This window comes from Nicotiana tomentosiformis, chromosome 2, assembly GCF_000390325.3.
Source record: "Nicotiana tomentosiformis chromosome 2, ASM39032v3, whole genome shotgun sequence".
Lineage (NCBI taxonomy): Eukaryota > Viridiplantae > Streptophyta > Magnoliopsida > Solanales > Solanaceae > Nicotiana > Nicotiana tomentosiformis.
Genome location: NC_090813.1, coordinates 121,012,813 through 121,037,941, shown reverse-complemented (window position 1 = coordinate 121,037,941; position 25,129 = coordinate 121,012,813). Strand labels below are relative to the sequence as shown.

General features: G+C 38.8%; 1 protein-coding gene and 1 non-coding gene across 2 annotated transcripts; one reads left to right on the top strand and one right to left on the bottom strand.

Annotated features, from left to right (window-relative positions):
• Positions 1-5,998: 5,998 nt before the first annotated feature.
• LOC138905509 (uncharacterized) lies at positions 5,999-6,523 on the bottom strand. Its single transcript, XM_070194030.1, has one exon. It carries the CDS (start codon positions 6,521-6,523, stop codon positions 5,999-6,001), a length of 525 nt encoding a protein of 174 aa, XP_070050131.1.
• A 17,930-nt stretch (positions 6,524-24,453) lies between these two features.
• On the top strand, positions 24,454-24,535 carry TRNAS-UGA (transfer RNA serine (anticodon UGA)). The gene has a single exon. It is a non-coding gene; the product is annotated as a tRNA-Ser (tRNA).
• The last annotated feature ends 594 nt before the right edge of the window (positions 24,536-25,129 follow it).

Sequence of the window (25,129 nt, the reverse complement as noted above, 5' to 3'; positions counted from 1 at the left end):
AAAGCCTCAAATGGAGCCATCTCGATGCTGGATTGGTAACTGTTGTTATAAGCAAACTCGGCCAAAGGCAAAAAATGATCCCACTAATCTCCAAAGTCAATCACACATGTCCTGAGCATATCCTCCAAAATCTGAATTGTGCGCTCTGACTGCCCGTCGGTCTGCGGATGAAAAGCTGTGCTGAGCTCTACACGGGTCCCCAACTCACTCTGTACTGCTCTTCATAAATGTGAAGTAAACTGAGGGCCTCTATCCGATATGATAGAAATTGGCACACCGTGCAACCGAACTATCTCCTGAATATAAATTTGGGCCAACCTCTCTGAAGTATACGTAGTCACAACCGGAACGAAATGTGCTGACTTGGTCAACCTATCGACAATGACCCAAACTGTATCAAACTTCCGCAAGGTCCGCGGCAACCCAACTACAAAGTCCATAGTGATGCGTTCCCATTTCCACTCCGGTATAGTCATCTGCTGAAGTAGGCCACCTGGCCTCTGGTGCTCATATTTAACTTGCTGACAATTTAGACACCTAGCTACATGCTCAACAATGTCCTTTTTCATTCGCCGCCACCAATAATGCTGCCTCAAATCACGATACATTATCGTAGCACCTGGATGAATAGAATACCTGAAACTGTGTTCCTCCTCTAGGATCTTTTTTCTTAGTCCATCCACATTAGGAACACATAGACGACCCTAGAGTCGCAGAACACCATCCGCACCAATAGTAACTTCCTTGGCACCACCTCATAGTATTGTTTCTCGAAGAACCATCAAGTGTAGGTCATCATAGTGGCGAGCCTTGATCTTCTTAAATAGTGAAGATTGGGCCACAACACATTCAAGAACTCGACTGGGCTATGAAATATCTAGCCTTACAAGTCTGTTAGCTAAGGACTAAATATCTGAAGCCAACGGCCTCTCCTCTGCTAAAATGAAAGCCGAACTACCCATACTCTCCGCCTTTCTACTCAAGGCGTCTGCACCCATATTTGCTTTGCCCGGATGATATATGATAGTAATATCATAATCTTTCAGTAACTCCAGCCATCTGCGCTGCCTCAAATTTAGGTCCCTCTGCTTGAACAAATGCTGCAAACTGCGATGATCAGTGTAAACTTCACAAGACACCCCATAAAGATAATGCCTCCAAATCTTAAGAGCGTGGAAAATTGCAGCTAACACCAAATCATGTACCGGATAATTCTTTTCGTGGGGCTTCAGCTGACGTGAAGCATATGCAATAACTCGCCTTTCCTACATCAATACACAACCCAAACCAACGTGTGAAGCGTCACAATACACTGTATACATCCCCGAACTGGAAGGAAACACTAATACTGGTGCTGTAGTCAATGATGTCTTGAGCTTCTGAAAGCTCACATCACAATCATCGGACCATCAGAACGGAGTACCCTTCTGGGTTAATTAGGTCAATGGTGCTGCAATAGATGAAAAACCTTCCACGAACCGACGATAATAACCTGCTAAACCCAGAAAACTCCTGATCTCAGTCGCCGAAGTGGGACAATGCCAATTATGAACTGCCTCAATCTTTTTGGGATCAACCTTAATGCCCTCGCCCGATATAATATACCCCAAAAATGCTACAGACTCTAGCCAAAACTCACATTTAGAGAACTTAGCATATAGCTTTTGTTCCCGCAACATCTGAAATACCACTCTCATATGTTGCTCGTGCTCCGCCTTACTGTGCGAGTAGATCAAGATGTCATCAATGAATACAATGATAAACGAATCAATATATGGCCTGAATACCCTGTTACTCAAATCCATAAACGCTGTCGGGGCATTAGTTAATCCGAAGGACATCACCAGAAACTCATAATGACCATATCTAGTCTGAAAAGCAGTCTTCGGAACATCCGAATCCCGAATCTTTAACTGATGGTACCCCGACCTCAAGTCGATCTTAGAGAACACCCTAGCACCTTGCAACTGTAAAAGAGATCATCAATACGCGACAACGGGTACTTGTTCTTAATAGTGACTTTGTTCAATTGGCAATAATCAATACATATCCGCATTGTTCCATCCTTCTTCTTCACAAATAATACTAGTGCACCCCAAGGAGATACACTCGGTCTGACAAACCCTTTGGCTAGTAACTCCTCGAGTTGCTCCTTCAATTCTTTCAATTCTTTCAGAGCCATGCGATATGGTGGGATAAATATAGGCTGGGTATCTGGAGCCAAGTCAATATAGAAGTTAATATCATGAGCAGGTGGCATACTTGGAAGATCTGAAGGAAATACATCGGAGAACTCCCGAACTACATGCACTGAATCAATAGCCGGAGTCTCTGCAGTAGTATCCCAAACATAGGCTAGATAAGCCAAACAACCCTTCTCAACCATGTGCTGAGCCTTTATAGAAAAAATAACTCGATTAAATAAACTAACAGACGAACCCTTCCACTCCAGCTTAGGCAACGCTAGAATAGCCAAGGTAACAGTCTTGGCATGACAATCTAGAATAGCATGATATGGAGATAACCAGTCCATGCTTAGAATAATTTCAAAATCGGTCATCTCAAGCAATAGGATATCTGCTCTAGTTTCATAACCACAGAATGTAATAATACAGGACCGGTAGATCCGGTTCACAACAACAGAATCGCCCATAGGAGTGGACACATAAACATGAGTACTCAAGGACTCACAAGAAACACCCAGGAATGGAGCAAATAGAGATGGCATATATGAATACGTGGATCCTGGATCAAATAATACTGAGGCATCCTTGTCGCAAATAGAAATAATACATGTACTCACAGCATCTGAGGCCTCTGCATCTGGTCTGGCCGAAAAAGCATAGAATCGAGCTGGAGCGCCAACTGGCTGGCCTCCACCTGGCTGACCTCCATATCTAGGACGACCTCTACCCACCTGTCCTCCACCTCTAGGTGGTTGAACGGCTGATGGAGCAACTAGGGCGGTAATCATAGGCTGCTGACCCTGTTGCACTAGTCTACCCCGTAGCCTGGGGCAAAATCTCTGTATGTGACTGGGATCCCTACACTCGTAACAACTTTGCGGTGCAATAATCCGCTGACTAGAAGTCTGGCCCTGGAGACCTGAATACCCACTGAAAGAACCCTGAATAGCTGGTGGGCGATAAGAACTCTCTGGTATAGCACTGAAATAAGGTCGTACTGGAGCACCTCGAGGAAGCGGTGGTGTTGGATATGGGGGTCTGCTGGACTGCCCTCTCACGAACTAACCTCTACCCCCAGACGGAGCACCTCTGAACTCTCCAGAATACCTGAACCTTCTATTTCTCATACCCTGCTCTCAGCTCCGCTGACGTACACCCTCAATCCTGCGGGCTATCTCTACGACTAGCTCATAAGAAGTACGCATCTCAACCTCTCGAGCCATAATGGCCTGAATGTCAGTATGTAAACCCGCAACAAACCTCCGCACTCTCTCCGCCTCAATAGAGAGTATCATAAGTGCATGGCGAGATAACTCAGAAAACCTCGCCTCATAATCAGCCACTAACATCTGACCCTGCTGGAGCTGCTCAAACTGAAACCGCAACTCTTCCCTATGGGAGGGTGAAATATACCTGTCCAGGAAGATACGGGTGAACCTGTCCCAAGTCATGGGAGAAGAATCTGCTGGTCTACCAAGAACATAAGACTGCCACCATCTACGGGCTATGCCCTTTAGCTGAAAAGTAGCAAAGTCTACCCCATGAGACTCCAATATCCTCATGTTGTACAGTCTATCCTTGCACCGATCAATGAAATCCTGGGGATCCTCATGTCACTCACCCCCAAAAATAGGAGGATGTAGTCTAGTCCATCTGTCCAATAGTTTCTGCGGATCATCGGCTATAGCTGGCCTGGGCTCAGGTGTAGCTGCTGCCACTGGCTGGACTCCACCCATGGGTAGTGCACCCTGGGTCTGATATACAGCAGTTGCCTGTCCATGAGCCTGCACGGTAGGGGTCTGTGCTCCCCCGCCCACCTGATATGTGGCTGGGTCTGCCAGAAATAAACCGACTTGAGTCATATTGTCCATGAACCGCAACATACGACCCATGACATCCTGCAATCCCGGTGCAGATATGAAATCCACCGGAACTGGCTCTGCCACAGGCACCTCACGCTGCTCCTCAATAATGGGATTCTCTACTGGACCCACTGGCGGCATAACTGGAACAGTCCTGGGACATCCTCTCCCTCTACCACGTGCTGGAGCCCTCCCTCGGCCTCTGCCTCGGCCTCTAGAAATTGGGGGAGTAGTCCTGGCCTCGAACCTCATTAGAGCGCGTTCTCACCATCTGTGAGAGAATAAAAGAAAGATATTTAGTACTACATTAATTGCACGATGGAATATGAAGAAAGGTAGTTTCCTAACACCCTATAGCCTCTCGAAGATAAGTACAGCCGTCCCCATACTGATCCGCAAGACTCTATTAGGTCTACTCATATCTTGTGAGACCTACGTGAACCTAGTGCTCTGATACCATGTTGTCATAATCCAAATTCACCTATAGGTCATGATGGCGCCCAACACTATAGTTAGGCAAGCCAACTGATACAATAAACATATATTGATAAAATTTAAATCCAAGAAAAATAATAAGACACCAAATTCTACCAATGTGTGTGCCAAGACCTGGTGTCACAAGTGTATGAGCATCTAGTAGATTATACAAAACCTCAAATTCTGTCTGAAATAAAAATAGACAAAATGAAAGAAAAATACAAGGAGAGACACTGGTAGCTACAGAACGGCTCAGAAAGACAGCTCACCAATATGCCCCTGGATAACGTGGGTGTAAGACGATAGGTTTTCCACTAGTACTTGCCTCAGGTCCTGCACAAAAAGTGCAGCAAGTGTAGCATGAGTACGTAAACAACGTGTATCTAGTAAGTATCAAGCCTAATCTCGAAGTGGTAGAGACGAGATGACCGACTTTGACACTCACTAAGGGTCATCAATAATAAATAGAATAAATTATAATTATTCAAATCAACATGATTCACAAAGTTAACAATAATTTATTCAATTAGTAGAAATAATAAAAACCCTTCAAATGCAACAATTTTAAATCTATTAATTAAATCATTCAATTTCAATAAAACTTATAATTTATCAAATAGCTTTACAAGCTACAATTCAATTTCAATAAATTTTCAATTTATCAAATAGCTTACAAGCGCAATTCAATTTCAATAATTTCCAATTTATCAAATAGCTGTACAAGCTGCAATAAACTGTCCAAGTATCGTGTAATTAATATTATTAAGCACGATTTCTGCCGAGGTCGTACGACCCGATCCAGAGTTTCGTGTACACTGCCGAGGGACGTGCGGTATGATCCATAGATACATCTATCCTGTATAGGCGTTCGGCCCGCTCCACCAGAAAGGAGGACATTTTCTTATGTACCTCCGGAATGAGAGTATATTTATTATAAGATAAATTCAGGAGGAAGAACAATTTCTCTTAATAATGAATTAATTTAAATAGAAAATTTAAGCATATGAGATTTTTATCCTTTAATATATATATATATATATATTAAATAATATTAATTAAACAAGAAATATAATTTACACAAGTAATTCACATCTTTTTAGTTTAATCATCTGCTATTTAAAATTTATTGGGCAATTAATTCATATTTATGCAGAATAAGGTTACTAAAAGAAAAATATATTCTCTACTAAAACATTTTATTTTTAAAACTCAAATCCAAACGATCTAATTAAGAATGGAGGGATCGAATTGGAATCCTACCACACCCCTCGTAGTTGGAACTCTTTTAACATATACTCTGTTACTACTCTTTTTCTAATTTATTCCTTTTTTAATTTTTGTTTTGGTGAAGAAACAATATTATTAATCATCCCAACAAAACCTGAGTACATTTAGTAACTATACAGACTATGGAAACTAGGTATTTCTACCTATAATTTTCCATAGTCGCAAAATGTCTATAATTCTGTAAATCTATATCTTTTTCCTATACAACTCTTCTATCCATTCCCTATCTCTTCTGCTTCCTTTCTTACTGCCATTTCTGTCATGTCTAATTTTGCATTCCTGCTGGATTTGTGTACATATTGCTCCAGGTTTAGGAAGTCTTTGGTGCCATAGTGCTTCATTTCCTGCCTTCCATATATAATAGACCAATGCTGCTAGAACTGAGTTTACCAGATTCCTGCAGTTTTCTCCTTTGACCCCTCTTGTTAATCTTCTCCACATTCCTTGTAGTGTAGTATTCTGGACTCCAATATTCAACCACTTTACCATAGCCTGCACACAAGCTCTAGAGAATTGGCATTCAAAGAAGAGATGCTCAATCGTCTCAGGTGCATTATCACATATTGCACACATTGTATCTTGTGTAACCCCCATCTTCTGCAATCTCACTCTTGTTAATAATCGGCCATGTCTAGCCAGCCAACAAATAAAACTGTGCTTAGGAACATTTCCTTTACTCCATACCCACTTACTCCAAGGCCACTTTTCCATTCTTCCTAGTCTCCAAAAGTAGCCACTTTTGATATTATAGTTGCCATTTTTTATTAGCCACCCTTGGTCTACCTACCCCTGTGCAAACCTGTCTCTCACCGAGCATATTTTCTTCCAATACCAGTAGCAATCCTTAGGAGGCTTATATTGCCACAAAGAGCAGTCTTTTAAGTAGATATGATCTATCTATTTCACCCATATGTCATCTGCCTTCCTAGCTATATTCCAGACATATTTACCTATTGCAGCCTCATTCCATAATACTCCATTAGTGATACCTAAGCCTCCCACTTCCTTTGTTCTACATACCAGATCCCATGCTATTAATGATGCTCTGTTGCTCACCTCCTTCCCATCCCATAAGAAATTCCTGCATACTGTATTAATCTGTTTCATCACTGCCTTTGGTAGTAGGAATATAGATGCCCAATATGTGTGTACATGCATTAATACTGAGTTGATAAGCTGCACTCGTCCTGCATATGATAGGTGCTTTGATCCCCAAGTTTTAATTCTTGTTGTCATCCTGTCTACTAACGTTTCACAGTCTATATTGTTCAGTTTTTTGGTTGAGATTGGAACCCCCAGATACTTAAATGGTAGTTTACCCTTCTGGTACCCTGTTAGCTCACACAAATCCAGTAAGCTTTGTTGTTCCATATTAGCACTAAAAATATTAGATTTCCCAGCATTTGTGCAAAGTCCTGATGTGTCACGACCCAATTTCACCTATAGGTCGTGATGGCAACCACCACTATAGCTAGGCAAGCCAACTAATACATTAAATATATATCGATAAAATTTAAATCCAAGAAAAATAATAAGACACCAAATTCTACCAATGTGTATGCCAAGACCTGGTGTCACAAGTATATGAGCATCTAGTAGATTATACAAAACCTCAAATATTGTCTGAAATATAAATAGACAGAATAAAAGAAAAATACAAGGAGAGATACTGGTAGCTACAGAACGGCTCAGAAAGACAGCTCACCACTATACCCCTGGATAACGTGTGTGTGAGACGATAGGTTTCCCACTAGTACTTGCCTCAGGTCCTGCATAAAAAGTGCAGCAAGTATAGCATGAGTACGTAAACAACGTGTACCTAGTAAGTATCAAGCCTAATCTCGAAGTGGTAGAGACGAGATGACCGATTTTGACACTCACTAAGGGTCATCAATAATAAATGGAATAAATTATAATTATTCAAATCAACATGATTCACAGAGTTAACAATAATTTATTCAATTAGCAGAAATAATAAAAATCCTTCAAATGCAACAATTTCCAATCTATTAATTAAATCCTTCAATTTCAATAAAACTTCCAATTTATCAAATAGCTTTACAAGCTGCAATTCAATTTCAATAAATTTTCAATTTATCAAATAGCTTACAAGGTGCAATTTAATTTCAATAAATTTTCAATTTACTCAAATAGCTTTACAAACTGCAACAAACTGTCCAAGTATCGTATAATTATTATTATTAAGCACGATTTCTGCCGAGGTCGTACGGCCCGATCCAGAGTTTCATGTACACTGCCGAGGGACATGCGACATGATCCATAGATGCATTTATCCTGCCGAGGCGTTCAGCCCGCTCCACAAGAAAGGAGGACATTTTCTTATGTACCTCCGGAATGAGAGTATATTTATTATAAGATAAATTCAGGAGGAAGAACAATTTCTCTTAACAATTAATTAATTTAAACAGAAAATTTAAGCATATGAGATTTTCATCCTTTAATATTTTTATCTAACAATTCACAATATATATATATATATATATATATATATATATATATATATATATATATATATATATATTAATTAAACAAGGAATACAATTTACACAAGTAATTCATGCTTTGAGTCCTAAACTACCCGGACTTTAGCATTAATAGTAGCTACGCACGGACTCTCGTCACCTCGTGCGTACGTAGCCCCCCACAATTAGCAGCAATTATTTAATTTTAATCACCTATGGGGTAATTTCTCCCTCACAAGATTAGACAAGAGACTTATCTCATCTTGCTCCAATTTAATCCACTAGTAGGCCTTTTCCTCGACTATCCAACTTCGATTGGCTTGAATCTAACCAAAATAATTCGATACAATCACTAAAATTTATAGGAATCAATTCAATAAGGAAATACTATATTTTCAATAAAAATCCCAAAATTAATTAAAAATTCGTCCGTGGGGCCCACGTCTCGGAATTCGATGAAAGTTACGAAATCCGATAACCCATTCAATTACGAGTCCAACCATACCAGTTTCACTCAAATCCGACTCCGAATAGATAACGAAATCTCGAAAATTCGTTTCTATGAGATTTCAAAAATTTTCCAAATTTCAATCTCAAAATACTAATTTATGGTGAAAACAATGATATACTTGTATATGTAGACCAAATCTGAGTTAGAATCACTTACCCCAATATTTTTTTCTTGTAAATCTGTCCAAAGTCGCCTCTGCTCAAGCTCAAGTTCGTCAAAAATGGCAAATGGGACGAATGTCCCTGTCTTTTATAACTTACAGATCTGTTCAGTCCGATCAGGAAGCTCGATCAGGGAGTTCGATCAGGGAGCTCGATCAGAGAGCTCGATCAGGGAGTCTGATCAGGGAGCTCGATCTGGGAGTCCGATTATGGGAGCTCGATCAGGGAGTCCGATTTTGGGAGTCCGATCATGGGCCTCGATCTTGGGCTCGATCACAGCCCAGAATTTCCAGCAGAAGAGAAACATTACAGGAGTTGTTTAAGTCCAATTTTTGATCTGTTAACCATCCGAAACTCACCCGAGACCCTCAGGACCTCAACCAAATATACCAACAAGTCCTAAAATATCATACGAACTTATTTGAAACCTCAAATCACATTAAACGACGCTAAATCCACGAATTATGCTCCAATTCAAGCTTAATGAAACTTAAAGTTTCCAACTTCTACATTTGAAGTCGAAACCTATCAAATCAAGTCCGATTGATCTTAAATTTTGCACACAAGTCATAAATAACATAACGGAGCTATGAAAATTTTTAGAACTATATTCCGACTCCGGTATCAAAAGGTCAACTTCCCGGTCAAACTTCCAAACTTAAATTCTTGTTTTAGCCATTTTAAGTCTAATTTCACTAAGGACTTCCAAATAAAATTATGATCACGCTCCTAAGTGCAAAATCATCATACAGAGCTGTTGTAATCATAAAAATTCTATTTGAGGGTTGTTTGCACATAATTCGACATCCGGTCACTATTTGAACTTTAACTTTTAATTTTTCATCAAAATTCCATATCTCGGGCTAGGGACCTCAAAATTTAATTCCGGGCATACGCCCATGTCTCAAATCACAATATGGACCTACCGGAACTGTCAAAATACTGATCCGAGTCTGTTTGCTCAAAATGTTGACCAAAGTCAACTCAGTTGAGTTTTAAAGCTCTAATTCACATTTTAAATCCATTTTCACATAAAAATTTTCCGAAAAATTTTACGGACTGTGCACGCAAGTCCAGTAATGATAAATAGTGCTTTTTGATATCTTAGAACACAAAATTAGTTATTAAGTTTAAAGATGACATTTTGGGTCATCACATGATGCCTTTGAAAATGTCTGAAGTCCTCTAAGCATTAGCAATGCTGACTGATATGTTCCCTTACAAAACAGTAGAACATCATCAGCAAAGCACAAATGATTCAACTGCAGCCTTTTGCACTTAGTGTGGAATTCAAATCCTGGCATACTTGCTACTCTCCTCATTATTCTAGAGAAATACTCCATGCATATGACAAACAACAATGGTGATATAGGGTCCCCCTGCCTCAATCCCCTTTTGCCCTGAATATTGCCATATAATCCCCCATTCAATGCTATACTGTATTGTGGTGTAGATATACAATTCATCACCCATTTGATGAACTTACCAGGGACGTTCATAGCATACAACATCTCCTCTACAAACCCCCATTCTACTGTATCATATGCTTTCTTGAGGTCTATTTTGATCAAACAGCTCTTAGTTGTAGCTTTTCTGTTGTATAATCTTACTAAATCTTGGCAAATAAGAATGTTCTGCACAATACTTCTACCAGCTACAAATGCACTCTGATTCTCAGATATTATCTCAGGGAGAACCATTTTGAGTCTGTTGCAAATCATCTTGGAAATGACTTTATATATTGTATTATAGCATACTATTGGCCTGTAATCTCCTACACTGGAATCATGTGCACTCTTTGGTATGAGGGTGATTACTGTATTGTTCCAAACTTTAAGCATTTTCCCATTCTTGAAGAACTCCATCACAGCATCTACTACATCATTTCTTACAATTTCCCACCCATCTTTGAAGAATTGACTTCCAAAACCATCTGGTCCTGGTGCATTGTTCCCATCAATAGCCCATAGTGCTTTCTTCACTTCCTTCTCAGTAAAGTCTTCTATTAGCATTTTACTATGCCTATCAGAGACTATTGGCCCCTGTCTTACCAATTGACTGCATACCTGATCTCTTTCCCGTTGTTTATTTCCCAGCAAACCTTCATAAAATGTTATAAATGCCTTAGCTTTCTCCTCTAATTTAGTTACATGTTGTCCTTCTGCATTGTCAATAGCTAGAATTCTATTGGAATTCCTTCTTGCCTTCATCATGCTATGAAAGAATTTCGTGTTCATATGACCTTGATTCAACCACTGTATTTTGGACTTTTGTCTCAAATACTGTTCTCTAGCCTTGTTCCATGATCTACATTCCTAGGATAATTTCATTTCTTCTTCTATCAACTTAGTATTGTTTGGATCCTTTTGAATGTCTTCTTGGCAGTTTTGCAGCTTCATCATTGCCTCATCTGCTTTCCTCTCTACTTCACTAAATTTATCCTTATTCAACTATTGTAAAGTGTGTTTATTTCTATGTAACTTCCCCACTAATTCATACATTTTAGTGCCCTTCCTTTCAGTCTTCCAACCAGCTTTAACTTTCTCCTTGAAATCTGCTGCCAAACTCCACATGTTGTAGTATTTAAACAGTTTATTCTTCCTTTTGTTTCCTGTTCCCAGCTTATAATAGCTGGGCAATGATCAAACAACCCCTTATTTCTATAATGTACACTTGATGCAGGTAATTTCAGATTTCACTCATCATTCACCATCACTCTATCAATTCGACTGAGCACCCTATCCCCTCCACTTTGTTTGTTTGTCCATGTGAAAAATGCTCATGTGGATTTGAGTTCCATCACTGAACACTCCTCAGCACATTGCTTGAACTCTCTAATTTCTGCCATTGTGACTGGGCTGCCTATTCTTTTATCCTTGTGTAGAACACAGTTAAAATCCCACATTATAGCCCAGGGGCCTTTAATCTGTCCATTAATTTCTTTAATTGTCCGCCATATCCTTTTTTAATTTAACAAAGATGATGTAGAAATGAACTCAAATGAACTTGTTGATTACCCGTAAAATGGTACAGTTGAATTTATAACATAGTTTATAAACAAACGAATCGATTTGATCCCAACATGATAAATAAATTAACTAAAATGCGAAACTTAGCGTTAAAATCGAGATAAGATAACAAACAACTTGGTTCCGGGAGCAGGGCTTCTGAAGACATCAATAAGAATATTGATAAACAGAAAATAAAGTATTATTGAGCTTAGAATAATGTGTAGCATAAGTTTGTCATAATTTTTGTGTCTTACAATGGTTGTTGAAGTCACTATTTAAAACTACACTTAGGGAACAAGGCCCTAGGATCAAGCCCCTCTTAAATGACAATTATGGGGGTCATTGATGAATATATAACGGCAGGCTATGAATGCCAAAATTCTGTATAAATAATTGTGTATTTCATACTGGGAAATATTCTTCATTGAATGCCATCGGGTGGCAAATATTTATTTTTTCCTCGTTAACAATGTTCCATTCGTTGTTTGCCCGGTGCCAACCGAAGTGGATGTCCTCGGTCTTGGCTTCTACTTGCTTCGTCCTCCGTCTGTCTCCGGTTTTACGTGTCGCTCTTTTATTCGAGTATTTAGAATGAACATATTTTACCCTATACAGATAGTCCTCCTGATTTCCGGTGTCACATCTTTGTGCCATTGGGATGTTGGTGAAGATTCCTTTCTTGGTGGAATTGTTTTTGATCCCTTTTGAAAATTTTTTGTGGCTTTATTAGACGCACGTCTCTCCGTATTTAATACCCCAACATGTGTCACTCCACGATTTAGCAATATTTTCGTCGGTTCTCGAGGTAATCATTGTCACGATTTTAGCCGCCTATTTCTTTACTTATACGTCCCATTCTTCTTCTTTTACACTTCACCGTTCTACAAACTCTATCAACTTCTTTGCATTCAACTCTTTTTTGCTTTCATTTTTCTTCAATCTTCTTCTTCAAAGAACTCTTATTACCTTCTGTTGATCATGGCTTCTTCTTCCAATAATTTAGGTTCTCTAAAAAAATAAAGAAAATGCTGTTGATGCTGACCCCCCTACGGTAAGTACCATTATTCCCACAAGACTCAACACAGCCAAGGACTTCGAAGAGAAGTTTTCTTCTACAAGTTCTCGTACATGGGCTGTTGGCACATAGCCTTCTTCCATACGTCCTTACAGTATTCCTACTGTGAAGGAGGATTGTGACTGTCATGATCTGAACACCATCGCTCCCTAACTGGTGGAGTGAATAACCTTCCCTAAGAAGGCTTCATATATGTTTACACGTACCTATTCACTTTGGGAGCATTCTCTTTGAGCAGGAGAATTGACCCATTGATTTTGGAGTTGTGCCATAAATACCAGATTTGTTTGGCACAGGTAGGCCCTTTGGTGTGGCGAATGGTAGCTTGTCTACGGCGGCTGTGCTTGGAGACGAAAGAAGAGCTCACATTGGCTCACATGATGAATCTCTACTCCCCCAAGATTTTTTGTGGGGGAGTAATAAATCTCAGCAAACGTGGCCACCATGCTTTGCTCACTAGCATAGATGATGACAATGACCGTGGATGGATGGAGTGGTTTGTTACTGTTTGACGAGCGCAAAACACACACTTAAATTATGCTCTCTTATCAAAGATAGTATAGTATAATATCGTATCCACAGGGATTGGATTTGAATAATATTCTCATAGTTTTTAGCTTGATTGCTATCCAAGAGGATTAACAATTGAGATTTATATGATTAAGAATTGAAATTAACTAAGAATCTAAAACTATTGACTAATGACTATTGAGACAAAGAATAAGCAACTAAGGTTATCAGTGGGAGAAGATAGGGTCTTGACATGATAGGTGCAAGATAATTGTTCGGGATCTAACTCTAGATAATTCACTTCTAATGTTCGAGTGAGTCTCTCGAATTTACTCTATTATTAGTTCAAACGTTCAGCAAAAACTCCTATCTTGATTAAGTCTTAACCTCACGAGATGAACCAATTTAAACACTGTGAAGATATGTAAGAATTCATAGTGGATTGGTATTTAGGAAAACCTCTTTCGATTATTCTCCTAACTAGGTTTAATCAATGATTCAACTAGCATCTTTCTATTACTTAGAAGAATCTATGAACTCAGCCAACAATATAATGCAAAGTATCACAAGTTATGCCTCTTTCGATTACAAGAACAAGTGAATATAGATGCAATAATTAAATCTTTCAAAAATGATTCAAATATATAAAAACAGAGTTATAATCCACAAACAATCATCAATACACGAAATCCATCAAAACCCCAAAGGAACTACTCCATAGACATGGAGAAGTTCTTCACAAATATAACTAAAGTATAGAAAAACATAAATTCAATCCAAACCCGGATCTTGAGTGAGGAAGGAATGATGAAATCCTTGTGCTTGTGTTCTTCCCAAGCCTCCTTAGACTCCGTAGGTCGAAATTGTGTCAGAAGTCCCAGAAATGGTGTTTTTTGGTGTATTTAAGCCGTCTCCCCATAAACCCCACACGAAACTACCCCTTTTAGCGGAAATAGGAAGTCACTCTAACATTTTTGTGCTACCGCGTCGCGCCATGCGACGTGCCTATAGAGAATTCCAGAACACTTTGAAAAATCAATTTTGACCACATTTTGCACTACCATGCCGCGCCTCGCGGCGCCCCATGCAGCGCGACTATGGACAAAAGTAGAGAGTTGCTCGTTTTGGCCTAAAAAAGTGTGACATCATGTTATTGTGACCTTTTGCATTTGTTTGAATTGCTCAAAAGTTTGGCATGTTGGCAGACACAAAGTATCTTGCAAACTTTAATTTGCATGCCATTATTTCCTCCGCTCATGCTTTCTATTCTTATTTCTTTTACTTTTTAAATACATACTCAGTCCTCAGACCTGGACTCGATCCCGGCTTAATTGCTTGGGTTTCTACTCAGACTTCAAAGCTCCAAATAGCTGAAATTAGCTCCATAGCATCTACATAACTCGGAATCACTCCTACAAAGCATAAAACACACAATAAGTACAAAATCAATACCAATTAAAGCTCAACACAAGTAAACTACAGTGAATTAGAGTACAATAAGCAACTAAAATATGATATTATTGTCTACCATCATTGTTGCTACCAGGGATATCATCCCAGCCACAACTCAATCTTTCCCTGAGTCCTGGACTATTACACGTAAGTTCAAGGTCTGTCTTTTCTTTGGAAAAAGGTTATTTCATGACGTTACAGACCCTTCTCTTTTCTTATTTCAGCATTTCAGAGGACACCACCAAGTGTTGAAGGCTTGGACCAGTGACTTCAGAAGGTTTTGGACGTCACCATGCTTGAGACCCGCTGGTGGAAAGAAATGTCCCCAAAATACGGGTGGAAGGCCTAAATCATTGTACGTTGACTCGTGAAACTGATCTTGTCTTCATCTCGTTTTTTTGTATAAGAAAACTGGTTAACTTCTTTTTTCGTTGAATTCAGGTTTTCCACAGGGCTCTGTTACTTTCCCCGAGGAAGATGTTTTGGATGATCCTGCAGAGACTGTGAGGTTGCTGAAGGAGGCCTTCACCCGAACATGTGCCATCGGATTCGCTTCCATTACAAGTGATTCCTCTCGGAGTCCCCGACCGGAGAGTAAGCAACCAAAAAGGTGGCACTCTTCCTCGGCCGAGAGCAAAAATGAAAAGGTGAAGAAAGTCGTGCCCGAGCCAGCCGCAACCACTATGGTAATTGGTGATGATGGAGAAGCTAGTGATGAAGGGGCTTTCCTACAAAGGAGATATCGACCTTCATCGGCTCAACAAAATGCTCAATCTGAAGAGCTTATAACCTCAACCGAGGACGATGCCCAAGCACTCTGGGAGAGTTTGACTTAATAGAGAGTGTCAGTTCTCCCTTTCCAGTCCCGATTGCTGCTCTTGGTACTATGAGGCTGAGTACCGGGCCTCTTCCGTCTTCAGTTGGTGATCAACCTACAACCAACACTGCCTTTGTCGCAGCTACTTCTCAACCCACAATATCATCAGCTTCATCTCCTTCTACGTCGGCCATACCTTCGTCACCAACAACTGCTACATCACCTCTACCAGACACAGACACCCGAGAGGAGGATATCTCTCCTTCCCAGTCCCCATATCATGGAAATTTGGGTCACAACTATTTGCCCCTCTCTGCAAATTCCCAGAGAAGGAGGTGTGTCTCCCTCTCGGTCTCTACCGAGTGCTATATGCTATTCCGGCCAGTGAAACTCGCTAATTAGCTGAAGTCGCTGGCTTTAAAGAAAGACAAGAAGAAAATACACTCTCTTTCGGGGGAGTGTATGATAAATTATGCCATGCACAATGCAACATCAGTATGGTACTCGTCCTTTTTACTGTCTATTTTCTCTTGATTTGTTATGATAGGATTTCTAACTTGGATTTTTGCTTCGCATGCCAACTTCCTTGCTTCCAAGGGCCTTCACTTGATAAAGAAAAGCTTATGTCCACGTACGGGATCAACTGTTGGCCGAGAGGGACCAAGTTGTTGCTCTCCTCCTGGTACTAGAAGCAAAAGTTGCTGAAGCCGATGAGTTGGAGGCTCGGTTGCAGCAGAGCGAGTAAGAAGTGATAGCCTCCCAGTAAATGTACAATTTCAAGAAGCCAAGGCTAATGATGGATTAAATTATTCATGTTATTTCATATGTAAAAAATAAGTTTTTAAAATAAAATATGAATAATGATATCCTATCCTCGCATATTTTCTAACAAATCTTGTAGGAAGAAGAAATTATGAAAAAGAAGGAAAGAGGCTAAAAGACAAGAGAATGAAGCAAAGCCAGAGTTGCACACATCATCTTCATATTCGTAAATGTGGAATATACATATGGGCTTATAGAAAGAGATAATTAGAGATGAAAAGGAGCATAGTTGCATATGTGGAATCTATATACGCAAGGTCACATTCGTATACATGGAACCTACATTTGCAAGTCTAACCCATGAAGTCAAGAATGAAAGCCAAAGAGCTATAGATGCATATGTGGAATCTATATACGCAAAGGTCACATTTGCATACATGGAACCTATATTTGCAAGTCTAACTCATGAAGTCAAGAATGGAAGCAAAAGAGTCATAGATGCATGTGTGGAATCTATATTTGCGAAGGTCACATTCGGATACATGGAACCTACATTTGCAAGACTAACTCATGAAGTCAAGAATGGAAGCAAAAGAGTCATAGATGCATGTGTGAAATCTATATTTGCAAAGGTCACATTCGCACATGGAACCTACATTTTCAAGACTAACTCATGAAGTCAAGAGTGAAGTACAAGTGCCATAGTTGCATATATGGAATCTACTACACAAAGGTCACTTCGCATACATATATTTCACATTCGCAAAAGTGGAACATGACAAAAGCTACTCATTTTTTCCTATAAGTAGCAAGCTCTCTTTGTATAAGGAGATCAATCTTTGCAAGACAAGAACTATTCTTGGTCTTCTTTCTTTGTAGTAAAAATATTTCCTTAGTCTTTTAAATATTTCTAGTCTTCTAAATATCTTTTTAGCTTTTCTTACTCCATAATGAAGTAATCTCTTTTTGTTGGGATAGTTGATGAAGCTTGATATATTTTATAATATTATCTCAGTTTTTATATATTCTTGGCTTGAAACTTTTTATTTACATTTCATATTGTGCTGAAATGATGATTTTTAATTACTATATCATCACATCTATATATTTTATCTCTAAGTTATTCATATATTAATTTTGTAATTCTCGCGGAGCAAAATTAATATATAATAACTGATGAATAAAATAGTAGAGTGAAAATAATTTTTCAGTAAACTATTATTTCAAGTCAGTAATCTTGCTTACCTCAGTTTTAATTCTCACGGAGGAATTGTTGTAGGCAAGATTATTGATCCTTAGTAAAAATATTCTCACGAAGTTTTTACTTTCTTTTAGCACAATTCAAGTAAGAAAAATATTTCGGTTTAAACATCACTAGTCTTAAATTGATTAATTAACATAACTCTCACAGAGTGTTATTAATTGGTTATTTCTTAGTGAGAAAAATATAATTATATTAGAAATAAGCAATTATTCTTTAGAGAAATAAATGTAGAAATTGATATTTTATTATAGTAATATTATCAAGAGAATTCAATGATTCCCAACTCTTTTTAAATTATAAATCTTCCAAAAGTTATTTATTTTGTTTAAATAATTAATAAGTTTTAAACCTCACTCACTTTTTCATCAATTTGATTCTCTCAAATAGTAGTTAAAATATTACAAGTTTGTAGCATAGATTATCCAGTCTCTGTGGGACGATATCTTAAACTATATTAGAATTTAACAGAGTACGAGCAGAAAATTCCAATACACATTGGCCTCGTCAGCTAAATGGCCTGAGAACCAAAATGCTGCACTTGCTGCTGCCGAGCGCGAAGCTGCCTCCATTGAGAGATTGAATAACTTGGAGGTAGCCTTGAACTCCAAAGTTGAAGAGGCTGTTGCTGCTGAAGATAAGCGTGCCCAGATGGAGGATAAATATAAGAGGGTCATGGAACATAATAAGGTTCATATAACCACTATTTGTGATGTTGATCTAAGCCTTAAGGCCACGAGATTTGAGCGGGATGGCCTTTTGACCGAGGTTGATCGACTTAAATCAAAACTCCAACATCGAGCAGATTCACCCACTATTGAGAAAACACATTCTATGTATAACATAAGGAGAAAAACCTTAGAAGAGGCCAAAGCGGACGTCAATGATTTTGATGCCAAAATCTCCAAGGCCCGAGAGCTGGAGTCAACCGATCGAAGGCGCCTCCCGGATCGACACAATACAACTAACTCTTCTGGTTCTGGTTTCGAGTTTTCGGGAACTGAGGAGGAACTTGAAGAGGATAATTATGAAGGCCAAGATCCCGAGCCGACGACAAATCCGCCTACTTCTCCTGGGGATGCAAATGCTTCTCTTCCCCTAGTTCTTGGGTGCAGTAGTTTGGTTTTTTTGTTTTCTTTTCCCTTTGCTGATTTATTTTCATACTTTTGTACTTGTGCCACTTGTCACATTTGATATATAAAAGTGCTTTTTTTAAGCATTGCGCAAAGTTTACTTATTTGCGTCGAGTTATGCAAGACTTCGGGTGTATTTTTTTCCCGATAGCATTTGGGTTTCGTGCATAAAATCTTTCGGAACCAACTCTTTACTGTGAGGGTTTCATAAGAGAGGGCCCTCTTATGTTTATGGTGATCTTAAAGATGACGTCTTTTGTTCATTTCAGCACTAGCATTCGAAGTACTTGATTAACTTTCAAATGATAAAATTAATTCATCATTTGGACAAGAAACAAGATAAAAATAAAAAGACTTTATTTTTATTTTTTCTATCTTCAAAAGTACATAAACATTCATTTTGCTGAAAATGAAATTGTATTTTTATGGCTAATTTGTACAACTTGTTTCTATAGGGCTGGATGCGCATTCCCAGTCCCCATGAAATATTTTTGTTCCCAGATTTCGTAGTCCCGGTTTCTGTGGCAATCAGTTTGTCGTATTCTCATATCATTCCCCCTCCCCCTATTGTTCGAATGCGAAGAATGCGAATTGAAACACTGGAAATCTTGCTCTTTTGAGGATTTTACTACTGAATGGTTAAATAATCTTTGTTCTGATAGAAAGCTTCGTTTCCAATTAGGAACTTTGCTACCAAGCCAAAGATTATCTAACCACCCCCCAATGGCTTGGAGGGAAGGAGAACTCGTGAACGGTCGAATAGCCTTTGGTCCGATAACAAGCTTTGTTTCCCGTTAGAAAATTTGCTATCGAGTCAAAGACTATCTAACCATCCAGCAGTTATTTGTCATTTCTATGTCTTGTCATTTAAAGGTCTTAATTTTGCTGATGGCGTTTCCTTCATAGTATGCTTTCCAGAAAAACCCAATTGGGATAAAACTGGATGAAGGGAAAAAAAGTGCAACACATTCTTTCAGTATAAGCGATGATCATCAGCAATAATACATTTTTAGGCGTTCCACATTCCAGTTTCTCGGTAATTTTACTCTGTCTTGGTTTTCCAGTTCATATGATCCTTTCCCAGTGAGAGCTGAAACCCGTTAGGGGCCTTCCCATATCAGGCCCAGCTTTCCTGCGTTGAGTTCTCGGGTGTTTTGAGTCACTTTTCTTAAAATGAAGTCTCCCACTTTGAAATAACGGAGATTGGTTCTTCGATTATAGTATCTTTCCATTCTTTGTTTCTGGGCCATCATCCTTATGTGTGCCAAGTCCTTGTGTTCGTCAAGTAACTCCAATTTGACCAGCAACGGTTCGTTGTTTGTTTTATCATCTGCCCAGAAGTATCTCTTAGTAGGTTCTCCTACTTCCATCGTGATCAAGGCTTCTAGTTTGTATACGAGAAAGAAAGGTATATCTCCCGTTCTTGAGTTGGTCGTTGTCCGGTATGCCCATAGCACTCCCGGTAACTTTTTAGGACATTTGCCTTTGGCTACTTCCAATCTCTTTTTGAGGTTTAGAATAATCACCTTGTTTGTCGACTCCACTTGGTCATTTGCGCTCGGATGGTATGGTGAAGAAGTGATTCTTTTTATTTTGAAATCCTCAAGGAATTTTGTGACCTTTGCGCCTATGAATTATGGCCCATTGTCGTAGGCTATCTCCTTTGGTTTTCCGAACCTGCAGATTAAGTTCTCTCACAGGAAATCGACCATTTCACGCTCGCCGATTTTCTGATGAGGACCTGCTTCAACCCACTTAGAGAAGCAATTAGTTAAAATCAAAAGAAATCTTACCTTACCGGGAGCCGGTGGCATCGGACCGACTATATCCACCCCCATTTCATGAATGGCCATGGGGATAATATAGAGTGTAGTAGCTCTGTCGGTTGGTGCACTAGCGGCGCATGTCGTTGACACTTGTCGCATTTCTAAACGAATGACTTAGCATCTTATTCTATCCGGGGATAGTAGTATCCTTCCCTAACTAATTTTAACATCAATGAATCTTCACCTGAATGGTTTCCATAGATTCTTTCGTGAACCTCTCTCATGATGTAATTAGCCTCAGAGGCTCTTAAACACCGGAACAACGGGCCTTGGAATGTCTTTTTTGTATAATTGTCCTCCCCAAAAGCTGTAACGAGATGTTTTGATGCAGAGTGCCTGATGATGTCGTCGGGTCTTCAGGCAGTTTGCCGTAGGGTTGTGCATTATTTGGGTCAACCCGAAAATCCGAACCGATCTGTGTTACTCGAATTGGTTTGGATTGGATTTTAGCTCTTTGGATATGATTTCAGATCTTTAATTTAATTATTTTGGATATAGGATCGGATAAGGTTTGGCTCAATTTACATCCAAACCGATCCGAAACCCAAATTTATATTTTACATATAAAAATGAGGAGTGCCCTTTTAAAAATTCTAAGGTTTCTTTGTTATTTCTCTCACTGTTTTTGCCTTTTCTTTCCTTTCAATATTAAAAGTAAAAGATATGGAAATGAATGAGATTTGCTATTGAAAATGGTAGGAGATAACATATTAAAATTATTTATTTTAGCATCTTAATAAGGCGTATGATCCGAACTAAAATTCGAAATATTTATCCGATCCAAACATCAAAATTCGATCCAATCCGAGTTTAATTTGGTTCGGATTCAGATTGCAATTTGCAAAATACAAAATCCGAAATTATGATCCGAAAGATGCTAAATTCGATCCAATCCTATCCATGAATAAGACTAGTTTGACATGCTCAAGGTAGTCGATGATTTCGTTTCTCCAGTCCCAGACCAAGTTGGTCGCATTTACTTCATAATAGCCGTCCACATCCAATACCGAATGCATGAGCTGTATGACCGTACTAGAATCTGATCCCTTCATTTTCGTGGACGAGCCCAGATTGGCAGTGCATCTGCTTTTGCATTTTCTTCTCTCGGGATGTGGGTGATTGACCATTCCCTGAACCGTGCGAGCAGAGCTTGAACTTTCACCACATATTGTTGCATGTATTCCTCTTTGGTGTCGAAGATCTCGTATACCTGATTTACCACAAGTTGGGAATCATATTTGATTTCAATGACCTCTGAGTCTAGTCACCGGGCCAGTTCAAGTCCTGCAACTAAAGCCTCATACTCGACTTCATTGTTAGTCAAGGGAATAATTTTTATGGCCTACCTCAAGGTTTCTCCTGAGGGCGTAATTAATACTACCCCAAGACCGGACCCTTTCATGTTGGAAATTCCGTCCATGAACAAGGTCCAAACTCCTGATGTCGTTTCCTTTCACCACCGTTGTATAGGTAGTGATGTGATCTTGAGGATCCGAAGTCCCATCATATTTTGGTACGTCTGGAATTTTGAACCACTTCGCGATTAACTGTGGTGTCGCGCTCTATTCGAACGACAACTGGGTGTATTTCTTTGAGTCTGATCCCTTCAACACTGGCGGTGCACCCAAAATCTAGTCCATTTGGGAGTTAATTTCTCTCATAAATCGCATGAGCTTGGTTTTAAAGGGATCATTCCCGTTATTGTTACCAGATTCGATGCCGCTCCCCCGGCCACATCGAAGTGGACCTCACCCCTCGGGGAATTGTTATCAACCTTTTCCGCTGTTTGATTTACGGGAGCATCAGGAGGAACTAGACCTCTTCCATTCACATTGCTGGAAGCACCCGACAACGCTTGCTTCAATTCTATCATGGTCTGGTCTTGCCGTGAGAGATGACCCATGATAGCCTTTTGTTGTTCTCTCAATATCCTTACCGTTTCTGCAACGTGCTAGTCTTCGGCGTCATCAGGAGTCGCCTCGCGTACGTGTCGTGGATATTGCCCGCCATGGACTGGTATGGCTACGTCTTCCTCGTTGCGGGTGTCACTGATCGAATCTTCGTGTCGTGGCGAATTTCCTTATGCCTCAATATTGTGTGCGATGTTGACATCGTTATTTGCCATCTTTTACGATATTTTGCAAAGAAATAAAGAATCAAATATATTAGTATTATATGCAAGGATCAACTCAATTACGCAATTGTCTAAGCCCCACGGTGGGAGCCAAACTGTTAACCCGTAAAATGATACAGTTTAATTTATAACATGGTTTCTTGACTAGCGAATCGATTTGATCCCAAAATGGTAAATAAATTAAATAAAATACAAGATTTAACATTAAAATCGAGATAAGACATCAAACAGCTTGGTTTTGGGAGTAGGACTTCTGAATACATCAATAAGAATATTGATAGACAGAAAATAAATTATTATTGAGCTTAGAATAATGTGTAACATAAGTTTGTCAGAATTTTCGTGTCTTCAAATGGCTGTTGAAGTCACTATTTATAGCTACACCTAAGAAACATGGTCCTAGGATCAAGCCCCTCTTAAATGATAATTATGGGGCCATTGATGAATATATAACGACAAACTATGAATGCTTAACTACCGAGGAATATTGTTCATTGAATGCCATTGGGTGATAAATCTTTGTTTTGTCCTCGTTAATAATGTTCCCTTCGGGGTCTGTCTGGTGCCAACTGAAGTTGTTGTCCTCGGTTTTGACTTCCACTTACTTCGCCCTCCGTCTGTCTCCGATTCCACATGTAGCTCTTTTATTCGAATGTTTAGTATAAACTGATTTTTACCATATATATACTTGTGTTATTTAAATTTGAAAGGACGACCGACCCTTACCCTATTATTAAAGTCTAAAATTTGCAATCACAATTCACAAGTTGCGAAGTTTTGACTCTTCCCAACACTGAAATCATAAATATCATGCTGGTAATATTTTCCTTCAATATTCAGCACTTTCATTGTTCAAACAACACGATTTTCTCAATTTGGTTGTGTCAATTTCATTACTATAAATGATTATGAAACTATTAAAGAACGACCCCAAAGCATATCAAGAGTAACTAATACACATTCAATCTTTTTATACATTTTAAAGCCAACTTGTGCATTAGATTAGACTTAATTAATAGCTCTTGTGCGATTATTTTGGTATTTTAATGCTCGCATACGGAGTATATATAGTACTTTTGTGTTTATCGGAAATTCAGATATCCATTGGCTTCAATGGTCGGAACTCATATCGAATATCCAAGCAGTGATAGTGTGATACTACTATTAAGACTAACGAACATTTGTAGTCGGTAAAAAGCCTAGAATATCAATATAGTATTATTTTTACGAATCGATAAATGGAGAATGTCATTATCATTAATCAATCATAAATTTGGAGAGAAGGTAGTGTCGAACAATATCAGAGTGGATTGTTCGCATTCGCACACGCTTTTAGGTTTTGTTTATCTTATTATATTTGGATCACTTTTCAAAAATTAGCTTAGCTGGACAGGATAAGCTTGTCAAGATTCTCGAAGTTGGGTCCTCAGTCATTGTCAAATTAAACAAATGATAGCTTTTGAACGGTTATAAATATATCTGACATCAAAACTTCAAACAAATATGTCGATATGTCCGAGTGGTTAAGGAGACAGACTTGAAATCTGTTGGGCTTCGCCCGCGCAGGTTCGAACCCTGCTGTCGACGTTTTTTCTTTTTCCCTTTTTCTTTTTTCTTTTTTCTTTTTTCTTTTTTCTTTTTTCTTTTTTCTTTTTTCTTTTTTCTTTTTTCTCTTTTTTCTTTTTTCTTTTTTCTTCTTTCTTCTTTTTTCTTTTTTCTTTTTCCTTTTTTCTTTTCCCTTTTTCGTATTGGCATGAGCCCTGCATAAAATTCGAAGTCATACGCTAACTCAGAGGAGGGATTATGGTTATGACTTATAAGTGGAACTAGTAAAAAAAATTTTGTGACGGTGGTGTCAATTAATTTGTGCGTACCTCGATTATTCGTTCAAATACCTACTACTTACCATCAATATAGTTAGTTAGTTACCGGGTTAATTTGTCCGCAGACATAGGCGAATGAGAAAAAATAACCTAGTATTTGTTTACCTCCGCTAAAATTTAAACATAAGACCTCATTGTTCTTCACCAATTTCATTGAACACTATGTTTAACCTAGAGCAAATTATACTATATACCTATTCTACCCAAAAAAATTATTCGACTTTACCTATTCTAGAAATAATTACAATATGTACCTATGCAACCAAAAGTAATTACCCGTTAATCCTTCTTCCTATTT

Bases quoted from the DNA above. Each gene is read 5' to 3' on its own strand.
- LOC138905509 (XM_070194030.1), bottom strand. From the start codon at position 6,523: ATGGAAAAGTGGCCTTGGAGTAAGTGGGTATGGAGTAAAGGAAATGTT.